Source organism: Rhamphochromis sp. 'chilingali' (assembly GCF_963969265.1).
Source record: "Rhamphochromis sp. 'chilingali' genome assembly, chromosome: 21".
NCBI classification, from domain to species: Eukaryota; Metazoa; Chordata; class Actinopteri; order Cichliformes; family Cichlidae; genus Rhamphochromis; species Rhamphochromis sp. 'chilingali'.
In genome coordinates this window covers 28,940,258-28,952,964 of record NC_137949.1, presented here as the reverse complement: position 1 = coordinate 28,952,964, position 12,707 = coordinate 28,940,258, and the positions used below count along the sequence as shown (strand labels likewise).

The following is a 12,707-nucleotide window of genomic DNA, read 5'->3' as shown; positions in this document are numbered from 1 at the left end:
CATGGCAGAAGCTGATCTGTAGCCAGTAGGTGGCAGCACATGTTCATGGCTTCGCACCATTGTATCTGGATACTGAATGGGTGTTACTCACAGCACAGGGTGCTACAGTATGGAGCTATAAGTTTGACTTTTGAAGCTTGTAATTTAATCTGGGCATTTGCGGCAGTATTTCCAGGTATCCGTTACATTAATGATGACACTTACTTCAAAGCTGTAGCTCCTAAGTAAAAAAATCATGGTGTAATTATACTCAAACAATATAATTTATATATTGATTCATTTAGGTATTAAAAGTATCTTTTTATAATATAACTTAAGTTGGATTATGTAAAACAGCTAAAACCAATGTCTTCATGTAATACATCTCTGAGTTAGTGCACATGAGTATGGAGAGCCTCAAGTGCCAAAATGAGTTAAATAAATATATCATTAAATAATTTAAGTTGTTATTAATTAATTTAAATAGGAAAGAAGTAATAGTTAAATAATGAACTTATAATGAATATTCTGTGATCAACTGGCTGTTTGTGGCTGCTTTTGATTTGAAGTATACACTGCAAACATGCTAAATGTCACAAATCTCTCAGATGTGAAAACTCGCTATTGTTATCGCTCACTTTTTCTCCACCGTCACTCCCACAACTGTTCCCTCTTCCTACGCAACCAAATACATTTTGATTAGTTGATGCGTTTTTCTGCAAATAGGCTCTGGGGGTTTCCTCAAAAAAAAAAATCCTGCTTTGAATTTTGACAACAGAATTCAGAGTAAAATATTTATTCTGGACTTACTTGGCCTATCAACACAATTTGAAAGCTAAAAAGTCACAGTTTTGACACAAGTTGAAACAGAGACTCTGTGAGAGTGCATCTTGCTACTATATAATCTTAACTTGGCCATGTGATTTAAACTCTAGAGGGTTAAACGTGTCATTAATTAATCACAATCAGAAACAAGTAAAACATTATATTTTATTAAGTGTTTTAAATGAAATCACTTATACTTAAAATAATTATGGATGCATTTATTTATTGCCTAGTTTGATTAATTAATGACATATTAACGTTATTATTTAATGATGTATTTATTGGATTCATTTTGGCACTTGGGGACCTCCATACAGGGATGCACATTAGTCTGAAAATCAAAATGTTCCCCTCCACTGTTTTCATTGTGTTTATTTCTTATCAGATATTATATTAGAACAATAGAATGGCTTATATAAGGCCCATTATTTGCATGGCATCCTTCTTAACAGTTTGCAGCTGTTATCTCTTTCCCGTGCGCTGAGCTGACAGCGGTGGGATAACAGCTCTGTAATGAAGAGGTTGGTTTGAGAGATAAAGAGTTAAACGTGGCCGGGCTCTGCAGGCTGTGATTGGCCCGCAGCTGCAGCGCTGGGACGGACAGCGAGTCTCGGCTGTGTGCGCGCTCCTGGAAAAGTCACTCTGTGGATGAAGCGGACTACACGGACCGGACTGGACTTCCCTGCGTTTTCTTTTCCCTAACACTTTGGAAACTTTGTTATTGTGATTTATGGAAGTGTCCGGTTTTATTGCAGCCGTGAATCCGTTATTTTATCCCGGAGAGAGGCATGTGCTGGTCTGTTAGAGGTCGGTGGAAAGTCGACCGCTGTCACTTTTGATTCATGGACTCGACACGGACTTTAGCTAAAAGCATTTCAGTCAAGAGGCTGATACGAGGCTGACTTAATTCACTGAATATTAAGGTATGTTAAAGTCCTATTTATACTTTTATTTGCATTCTCACCCGACCTTCATTTGAGCAGCTGGAGGGATATTTTACTGTAAGCACATCAAGAAACTAGCCAAATGCAACAGTTTCCATGAACGCTTTGCTTTCCCAGACCTTGATTTTGTATCTGAATATGTCGTTTAGATACATAACTGTGCTATTAAGATATTCAGCACTTTTTAAACCCTCAATATTGACCCTAATGTAGAGTCCCAAACCTAGGTGTCTACCTGTAGTTGGAAGGAGTGGAAAAACTGCACACATCCTGTGTTATTTAACGTTAACTTTATATGTTAATATTGCCATTAAATAAATTCTGCTTGGTTTTCATTTTAAAATCCTTAAACTTCCTTATAAACCACAAAAAGATCCCAGGTGTCTTAGTTTGGGAACCTCCAGTTTGTTAGTGATATAGTGCATATTAGGTTTGGTCAGGACTTTTATAAGCAAGCTATAGTATTTAAACTATTTTGTATACAAATGTCTTGATATCCTCCAGCAGTGTAACTGTTTGTGCATGTGTCTTTCAGGTTTAGGGAAGATGAATTTGTCTTTGGACAGCATGGACATCCTGAAGATTGTGTTACTCATCTTTGAGGCTGTTTTGCTGACTGACTGCGTAAGAGGTGAGCTGCTTCATTTTTTAAAATTATTTATTTTTTGGGTTTTTCTTTTCATTTATACAGCAGTCGTAGCTCATTATTAACCAAGCTGACTGGCTGGTTTCCTGTGAGCCTGAAGAAAGCCTCAGTTGGGTTTTGAATGCTGTCGCGCAGAGAAGAGATGGAAAACTTAAAACTCACAAAAATCTCTAAACACAGCCCAAAATCAACACAGGACAGCAGAATGAGAGAGGGCAAACCAGCCCGTCCCCTACCCCTAGTTTGTGTGTTTCAGTCATGGCAGCGTGTGTGTGTGTGTGTGTGTGTGTGTGTGTGTGTGTGTGTGTGTGTGTGTGTGTGTGTGTGTGTGTGTGCATTCGCTACAGCAAAACCAAACAAACATCATCCATCAGCTTCCCAGGGTGAAAGAACACAAGTTGGTGTAAGAGTCCAGCTCTCAAGTAGCTGGCCAAACAGCCTGACTCACAACACCCTGTGTCTGTGTGTGTGTTCATGTGCGTGCATATTTTCTTGACCGTAACCCCGACTGGAGAGTGGGAAACCTCAGTCTCACCACAGTTCACTGTGCTGTTGTTTGTGCCAGTATCAATACTCTGCTTTATAAAGACAACTTACAGTGAGCTTGTCAACAGCTCGTGAACAGCTCTCGAGACAATTTCTGTGATTTCATCCACCATCACCGACTACTGAACCATGTCTGATGCAATCCAGTGGCATGAGTCAAAGCCAGAGGCAGAATTTGTAACTTCGCTTCAGTTTTTAATGAGAGAAATCTGAAAACCAGAACATTTCCCCCGAAGATTATTCTCTGGCAAAACAAGCAGGCTCTATAGCGCCTTCTTTATTCTCCCCGCTCAGCGTGTGAGTGGATTCAAGAGGCGTCTGATAGGTACAATACCTGCATGTGGCTATCATGGCTCAAGGTAGAAGGGGGCAGGAGGCGGGGGTGGGAGGCTTGGCGGCGGTTTAGAGGGGGAGATTACATCTGTGGGTCTGCAGACAATGCCTCATTCACAGCGTGGCAGCCGTGCCTTCACGGCACAACCAAACCAAAAGTAAACAAGATGTGAAGGCAATTTTCTGTGTTTACAGATTAACATATGTCAGCGAGGGAGCAAAGCAAAACGGGGAAGCCAGCTTGGACGGTGGGGAGCCGAGGTCCGATGGGTCCTGAGCTGATTTAATGTCAGGCAATGGGAAGAATTTGCAGCCTGCTTTTCATAATTTCTCTGAAAGTGGTTGCAGATGCAGGGACACATGTACAATTGCAGATATGCGGCTGGCAGGGAGTCTGAGCGAGATGATTTTTGTACGTTCCCTGACAGTCTGTGAAGTGTAAATATCCCACAGTTCCACCAACAGAAGCAGGGATACAGTGGGTTCTGTGTTACAGTCCAAATGCAACAGCTTGACTCTGACATGCTGTGAAATATAGCCTGTAGGTGGGGGTAGTTGATTCAAAGCTTCTGCTTTTGTAGTGAAGCGAAGGCCAGCAGAGCTGTTAAGCTGTCCCTGTAAAACTTAACAGTGTATGATGACATCGTTGACAAATGTAAATGAAATCATAAAGGACGGGCCCCCTTTTCGCTTGTGTGTGAAACAGTAAAAACACGTAGGGAGTGTTACTTTACTGCTGTTATCTAAACACTTCAGGCAGTGCACCTGAGAGGACAGTAAGTTTGGGTGAACGACTTTGAGCCTGTTGCTGTCAGTCACCAGGTGACATCTGACCCAGGACCCCCTGCCCTAGTACCACAGAGAGCCCCAAATACACACTCAGTCATATACACACAGACCTCCCTCTTTCTGTGCTGCAACGTCACAGCTGGACCCCCTTGTAGCCACTGCACTTCCTCCATCTTAGCACCTTCTGCCCCCCCCCCCCAAATGTGCTGCTCTGCCTCCCCAAGCAGCTGGAGGAGGTGCTCGGTGATGTGTCCCAGCAGAGCTCTAACGTGGTGACAGGTCCGGGGACTGTTCGGCTCTGCTAAACGAGGAATGCAGCAGCCTGGACATATGGATCTGCAGAAATGCACCCTGGGAGAAAAAAACAGAGGCACCAGGTGTCCCTGTTATGCACCGGGGCTAGCTAACAATGTGCACAATGAATGGTACTATTTTGGTGCATTTTAATTAGAACCAGGCATCAAATACAGTGGTCCTTTTAAGCTGCTGCACTAGCCCTTTCCTTTTTTCTTATGTGATTTAACCCCACACGTATTTCCTTCACTTCTAAAGCTATCTGGCAAAGTTTAGAGCATGCAAACTCCTCTGCGACCCTGTTGGAAAATATACATTTTATAGCAGAGTTACATCATGGTTTCATACCAAGAATGCACTATGAGATAAACTGCATGCCAAGGGCTTTTAAAATCACAAAGCTGTTTTGGCTCTCAGACCATTTTCCATTTCCTTAAACCGTAATGACGCTAGTTTCTGAGCAACAAAATGCCCCAAAGTCCTCTTATATATATATATATATATTTTTTTTTCCTGCATAGTAAGAAGGTGTAACAGTGGCTTGTGGGCCAAGCTGGTGAGACGAGGTGGGGGAATGAGAAAGGGTAGAGCTGAAAAGCTGTTTAACATGTTTGTTTGTTTTTTTAATCCTCCTTATGCAACTCGCACTTTAATGCCTCATTTAGTGCTGGAAATAAAATCAGCTTCATGTTACCTTTTTGTCTTTCATCCCACACCAAACAGCAGAAGTCAAAGGAAGACGCACTTCATCTTTAAGCCGCGACTGGTCCGGCGCATCGTTTCTGTTTCCCACACCACGCGTCCACCAGTGAATGCCACCCTTTTAAACACATGTCCCCTTCTTTTTCTCTGCATTTCCTCTCATTTATTACCAGTCTAAAGTCGAAGGAAGTCAGTTAAGTTAATGTGCTGTCGTTAAAAACAAGGCTCGAGCTGACCTTTACTCCCACCCAGCCTTTCTCAGCTCTTCACAGCCCCATATTTACAGAGGCTGGGTCCATTTGCAGAGAACAATGGATGGATTATTGTGTGCAGTGGTCCCCCAAGGTTGGACAGGGCAGCGGTAATTAATTTTAAACCCTCGTCATCCCTTTTGACTGGACTTATTTGCCGTGTATTTAAGCTCATAGCAGACGGGGGACTCGCTTTTCCTGAGGTGGTGCCACGTAGGCCTGCGTGAGAAGAAGTTACGAGAGCAAATGGGCGCTGCTTTCGTGCCTCTGAATATATGCGTGCGTTTTATTAAGCAGCCTGAAATTACCCTGAGAAAAGTCATGATAATGAGACATCCAAGGAGCGCGGGGCAATTTGGAAAACCTCAGAGGTAGACCAACAACTATTCCCACTCCACCTCCTTCCCCTCTAAACCAGGTGGAAATAATATACCTCCTGCCTACAAATCCCTCTGTTTCTATCGCGGAAATAATGTTAGCAGCGCTATAACAATCCTTGTTCCCAATCTATCAGCGCACAATGCTGACCCTGTCAGTTCAGGAGGAAACATTTGGTGGGAGGAATGTGTCCGACTTCACCTCTCCAAGGGGAACGAAAGGAAAGAGCCGTAGCCGTGATAAGTAGTCATAATGGAGGTCACTCTGTGTTTACTTTAGCGGGGTCGTATAATCCTGGTGAGCAGCACTCCCACTCATTGACTGACTCTAATGGACACTTCAATTAAGATTCATGTGGAATTTCAACAAAGTATTGTCTGCCACTTTCAGCTGTATGCTAATGTTCAGATTTTTTCCCCCTTTCTTTTTACTTTTTAAGAAAGTCCCCATGTCTGTCTGTGTGTGTGTGTGTGTACAATGCTCATTAGTTTGTTTGGGCAGTTGGCTCTGGGAGTGTTTTCAGACCACACACACTCTTCCTGCCTGCTGAATGGATTTGAGTTCAGCTAAATAGAATTCCTTTTGCTCCTGTTAACCTTCGCGAAACCCACGGAGCTGCTCGCACAGAGGCGTCGGGACGGCCACCATTCAGATGATAATCGACTTTGTGCCTTTCGCTGGTCTGACTTGCACTATTTAGCAGACGTATGAATAACAGATTTGTGTTAATTGGCAGTTGCTTGGTGTTAAATAAGATGACACCGGACACTGTTTAGACTCCACTCTCAGAGCTGCTGCGTTACACCCTTGGCCAAAGAAAGCGAGTGGACGGAGTGACTGGAAGCAAGCCTTGTGGGTGGGTAGGTGGGAGGGGGGCAAGGGTCCCTGCCTTCCTGGAACCTTACAAGTGACCTTACAATAACATTTCAGCCCCACAGCGGGAAGTGTTTGTCTTGCGCAACCCCTCCTTCTAAGCCTCCTTCATTTCTGCAGTCTCGCTCTGTTTTCTCTTTTCTTTCGAGGAGCCAAGTCATGGAGAGCCTCCCCGAACCCCCCGCTCCCCCACCCAGCCACCTTCCTCCCTGTTTTGTGCTCCACAGCTGCTCGCTCAGTCACTTTAGTAGGAGAAATGATGACATGCCAATTGATCTCCACTTTCATTGCTCAACAGGAGAAGCCAAGGTTTGTTTTCCTGTAAATTTTAACTTCTAGATTTATGATGCATACCTGGGCACGTGAGTTTGGGGAGGGGGGGGGGTGTTACAGAAATTGAAACTTTACTTCCTTCTTCTCCTGCTTCTCCACATCTTTCATCTGGCGTTAGATCCTGGTTGTATCTCCAACAAAATATGTACCAAAGCAACATTTTGTTGCCTCGGGAAAATACTATCTATACTGTCAACTTTAATGCGATGATGGCCTCGAAGGTGTTTCTTGGACTGAGCAGGTTTGGACAAGTTTGAGAGTTGCCATTGTGATGTTAGTGAATAAAAGGCTGATTTAAAGAGCAGAAATATTATCTGCCCCATCTGACTGTGTGTGCCTGTTTGCTGTACTTGCCACAGCCTGCTAGAATCTGTGCTGCTGAAGTCTCTGACTGACTTATCAGAATACCAAATCGTGCACCCAGGGTGAACCTGTTGCATATCATTTGAGGAGATCCTTATTGTTTTCCATCCACTTTTATTTTTATTCTTTTTGGTTTTGAGTCAACTTTTTGATTTTTAATGCATTACTACACATCAAACCATTAAAGATTGCTCTATCTTTGTTTTTCTGTGTTCCTTCTTCTTCCTCTGTCTAGGGTTTAATCTGGAATCTCTTGACAGTCCCTCACACAACCCCTTCCAACCTCTGACTAACCCTGCCACTCAGCAGTTAAAAGGATGATTGAAAGTTATGGTGGTGGCAACAGTGGTGGCTGGCCGGGCTTAAAGAAAGCCGAGCCAAGGCATGGCTGGGATAACGAGCTCTGAATGAGGCTTCTGCTTCTCTTCTCAACCCCCCCCCCCCTTGTTTCAGTTCTCCTCTGATGAGCTTCAGTAAGACCCCACTTGGCGTTGAGGCTTATTCACTTCCACTTTTTATCGTTAAGGATCCTTTTGAATGACCCTGGAAAGTATTTATACATTGTCCCCATTGATTCCAGTTATACAGTCTGGTCTAGGCTACCGCTTCTCACAATATGCCAAAGTAGGAGGATTTTTCTGTGAGCATCCAGGCTGTTGTGATGGAATCTGCATGTGCCCGTTTCTGCACGGGATGTGAAGGCTCGAAGCTCTGATTTTTTTAATTTTTAAAAAAATTTATTATTATTTTGGGGATGCACCACTTTTTCAAATGAATAGAAAAAATCTGTCCCCCTTGACATGAAGAGTGCAGCGGGAGCAAAAGTCATTTCAGGGGGAAAGAGTATAATCTGTCATATTTTATAGCAGAGCTACTGCTGTCCCAGGCTGGAATTCTGCACCATGCAGTGAAACTGATTTGATTTCCTCCTGCACAGAGATGTGAGCTTAGGCCTTGGATCAGTCCCCAGTCTGGATGTAGATAGATTTTAAGACTTGGCAGACGGTGGCAATATGCCAATCATACAGTTACTGTGTGCCTTGATTAGCTGAACTGGCCATTATTTTTGTGTATTTTCAACCATGCAAGCACAGCAATGATGGCAGTGTCAGTCTGTCCAGGCTAAAATATTTCAACAGCTGTTGTGTTACTATGAAATCTGTACAGTAAAGGTCCCCAGAGGATGAATCCTCCTGACTCTGGCTTTCATACCAAAAAACTACTTTAAATTATATTAACAGCTAAAGTTTTACTTTATTGTTGGTGTAGACTCTGAGTGAGGTGGGTGCCAACAATTGTGGTCGTAGCTGAGAGCTGTCTGCTTGGGATCACCACAGCACTGGAACTTGTGATAGCTTTTTGCTCTTTTTTTAATGCAGTTATCAGACAGATTACATGTATTGCTGTGCACTTAATTGTATCCAAGAGGTATTTTGCTCAATTTCAGTGAGTGAAATTCAATTTTTATTTTATTTATAGGTTTGCACTTATGAACATGTTCATAGTCAGTGACATTACTAAGTATGGACATCCATCCGTTTTCTACTGCCTGTCCAATTAAGAGTTGTGGTTTGGGGGCTGGAACTCATCCCAGTTTTCATTGGGCCAGAGGCGAATGACTGTGGGAGGAAGTCGGAGTAGCTGGAGAAAATCCACGCCAGCATGGGGAGAACATGCATACTCCACATAGAAAGGTTCCAGCCAGCCGGTTGATTCCAACCTGGACCTCCTTGGTGTGAGGCAACAGCGCTAGCTATGCCTTGTGATACTGTGCCGATGGCACCTCTGTTCTGCTACATGGACCACCCACTCACACAAATATATATTTAATTCTGGTTCCAAAAAATCCAAAATGGCACCGATCATGATGCCAAAATTATTCCAATTAACGTGCTTAGGGACACACCCATAACTCCAAATCTCCATTATGCAGTTGGATAAGTTATTAAATTCACCATCTTCAATGGAAACTTTTCATTGACACCAGCACTGATTTTTTTTTTATACAGGTTGTAAGTATGTCTATTAAATGCTGTAAAACTGGACTAAAATGACATGGAAGTCTGTGGTGATTTTAATGACTCGCTTTTGGAGGCATCCTCAAGTGGCCACTCGAGGAACTGCAGTTTCTGGTGCTGTTTGTTGGCTTTATTTTTCAGCTGTCGGGGTTTCACCTTGATCACACAACACTTGATACTTCTAACCTGGTAGTCCACCAATCAGTGAGTCGCAGTGGCTAAGTCTGTGGTTCAGATTGAAATGTTATGTAACTCTTGGATGGACCGCCACAACATTTGCTCCAGAAATTCAAGTTCCCTCGGGGATGATGTCATCTGACTTTGCTGATCCCTTCAGTTTTCCTTTAGTAACACCAACAACGGGTCAAATAGCTCATTAATTCAGTGAACGCTTGACTGCTTATACTGGATGGATTGGCACCACATTGTGGGCAGAAATTCACGCTTTACAGGAAGTCTATTCTTCTTTGAATCCTTGGCTTTCTCATGTTAGTTCACTATGAGAGTAACTTTACTTCATTAAAAGTCCAACAGTCATTAATGATTGTTGGAAAGAATGCCAGACATTTGTGGTTCCCAGAGGATTCATTATAAAAACATGAGTCCACTGACTTTTTACATGAACCCATTATCAGGTCAAAGGTCAAAATGAGCCCAAAATGTTGGTTTATGACCAAAGTTTCTATTAGCCTTAATGCCTTGCAACTGCTAGATATTAAATCTAAAAAATTCAGCATGCCACTATTTTAAAAGTGAACATGTTAGCATTTACCTGAAAGCACTGTTTACTGCTGTAGACTCTTGGACTTATTATTCTAGAAAGCTTTTTTGTTGTTCGCTTATTTTTGATATCTGGAAATATGGAAAATCGATGATGTAACAGATGTTCTTGCAGCAGGACGTCTGTTCTGGTCATCAGCCGTCTGTTTCTGTGCAGGTCACTCCGGTAAAAGGGCTGCAAAGCTCTGTGTGGACAGTTGATTAACAAAGAGGGAGACAGACAGACTAGCAGACAGAGATGGATAGAGGGCAGTGACCTTTCTACAGTGCAGTAGTAAGGTGAACTGGGAAAGCACTGAACAAATTGTCACTGTGAAAGGGCGAGTACCACATGGTAATGACAGACTCAACAGCTCCATGATGACAGATTGATTTCAGACAATATTCCTGGATTGTCAAGGAGGCCCCATTGCTGTCAGTGAGAGCTTTGCCAGTTCTTCCACCCCCTCCGTCTGTCTCGTCTTGCCTCTCCCCTTCTCTCCCCCCCGCTCTGTCTCGTCTCTTGTCTCACCCGCCTTTCTCTTTCCCTCACCTGCTCCACCCCCGGCTTTTCCCTCCCTCCCGCCGCTGTCTGAATTGCTCCATTCTGCCCAAACACTCTTGCTACATCACAGTCTGTCATTGGCCCTGTCCTGAAAGGCCTTGTTGACAAAGGCACTGGTGTAAAGTGCTTCCTAGTGTCATGGAGATTGGCTTGTCCTCAGACTGTACACTGGTGTAAGGTTCCTGGAAAGCCATAAGAGGTGTTTCACACCAAGCTTAGCCGTCATCATCATCGCAAAGACACACACACTTGGGTCCACTGGTGACTGATGCATGTCTGACTCAGATAGTTCTTGTTTACAGTCTCTGTGCTTCTCTGTCACTCACTGTACACAATGAGCCAAATGCAGGTTGGACACTTTTTTTTCCAAACTGTGGAATGCAGTAAGGATGAAGGAGAAGGAGGAGGGTGTGAGAGGCAGGATGCATCTCACTGCTAAAAGATAAGAGGAAAAAAAAACCCCAAAAAACAAAACAAGTCTTGCTATGAGGAAATAGTTTTTTTTGTGCAGCATTTGTGCTCTGAAGCAGTGATCTGCAAGGGTTTTTTCCCTTTTCACATCTTAAAACTCCATGTATCCCATTGGTTATATATATCTGTGCACTATGGGATTAGAGGGTCAGTAGCTTTTGGTACAGACTGAAATGAGTCTGGTTGTGAGCACAGAAGTCTCACCCACACACTGCTCAAATCTGTTGCTTTCAAGGGGCCAAACAGAAGAAACAAACGGCAAAATTATTTTTTCCAGAAGGTAAACGAACTGAGGAGCTCCAAAAAGATCTGCTATGAGATAAATAAGGATTATTTTGAACTGTGAATCATGCAAAGTGCTATTTAAGAATAAAAATAAAAATCAGGTGTTGGAATATAGCATAGCATAGCTTTTAAAGTAACCCAGCAGCTTAGTTATTGTTGGTTTCTGGTAAATACAATAAAGGTTGCAAAAGCCTCCATGTGGTCCTAGACTTATGCAAAGACTTAGCCTTACCTGCAAAGTTGATATCATGCCAGCAAAAGTCTTTGCAGGTTTTTCACCACCTGGCTCAGACTCAGCTGCAGCTCCTTGAACTCTTGGATGCCCAACGGTCTAAGTCCAAAATTAAAAACACAAAAAGTATCCTTTGATGTCTGAAGGGGGTAAATTTGCTCAATTATTGTGTGTGGTTTCTACAACTTTGTTGGCTTTTTACACCCTGCATAAAACATCTGCTTGTGACACCTAAATAGCTTTTTTAGGTTTGAGTTTAGAAGTTTTTTGAGCAGTTTAACCAGTTCAAAGTCTTACACATTAGTACAGACATAAATTAAAAAACAAATCAGGGATTAAATTTACACAAATGTTATTCTTTTAAGACCATTTGAGTGTCTAGAATACCAGTTTATCTTATCAAGATGCTGTGAGGGAGAACTGCTCTATGCAGTTAAATACTAACCTGAAGTTTAATATTTAACACCCTGTGTTTTCTCTGGCGAGGGGGACTATGATAACATACAGATTAATACGAGTTTGTGTCTAAACATTCATATCTGTTTGTCTGCGAGGGAGAATAAGAAACAATGCACTGGCAGTGCAGTGCAGCCAAAACATGTGGGCATTCCCACAATGTCCCATTTAGTGCCAAGTGGTCGGCCAACCTCCAAACGTATTAGACAGACAGTAATAAACAGGTGCTTGTTGGTGCGCTGCTTTGTAATGGAGAGAGGGCAAAGTCTGTTTAAGTGTGTCATGTGGCCGAGGCTGAGTGCGGGCCAGGGAGTGGGGTGCGAGATTGTTGGGATTCTTGGTTGCTGCCGCCTAGGCCCACCTAATCGCCTTTTGCTCCCCCCTGCAGCCCTCCTCTCCTTATGAGCTCTGTTAAAGAAGGCCTCTCTGCCATCTTAGCCTCTGCTCCCTTCTGCTCTCTAAAGTGACCCTCCTCTCCTTAACCCTCACCCTGCTTCTCTCTCCTCTGCCTGATTTTATTTCTCTCCACGTCTCTGCTCTCTCCTTCTGTGTCTGCCACTCTGTTTGGCTTTCCTCTTTCCTCACAGCCTCCCCGCTGTTGCCTCTTCCCTGATAAGTGGCCCTAAGCACACACTCAGCCCGTGTGTGTGCACCAGGCCTTAGCC

General features: G+C 43.2%; 1 protein-coding gene across 3 annotated transcripts in view; it reads left to right on the top strand.

Moving 5' to 3' along the window:
* The first annotated feature begins 1,381 nt into the window (after positions 1–1,381).
* Positions 1,382–12,707, top strand: part of LOC308389598 (fibroblast growth factor receptor-like 1) — a 35,684-nt gene continuing 24,358 nt past the window's right edge. Inside the window, exons 1-2 of one of the 3 annotated variants that reach the window (XM_080871085.1) lie at positions 1,382–1,727; positions 2,284–2,379. In XM_080871085.1, coding sequence (XP_080727211.1) covers positions 2,295–2,379 — 85 coding nt within the window. In that variant the 5' untranslated portion in view covers positions 1,382–1,727; positions 2,284–2,294. Of the gene's footprint in view, positions 1,728–2,283; positions 2,380–12,707 lie in introns of those variants that run through there. The other 2 variants (XM_080871087.1, XM_080871086.1) reach the window with 2 other exon arrangements.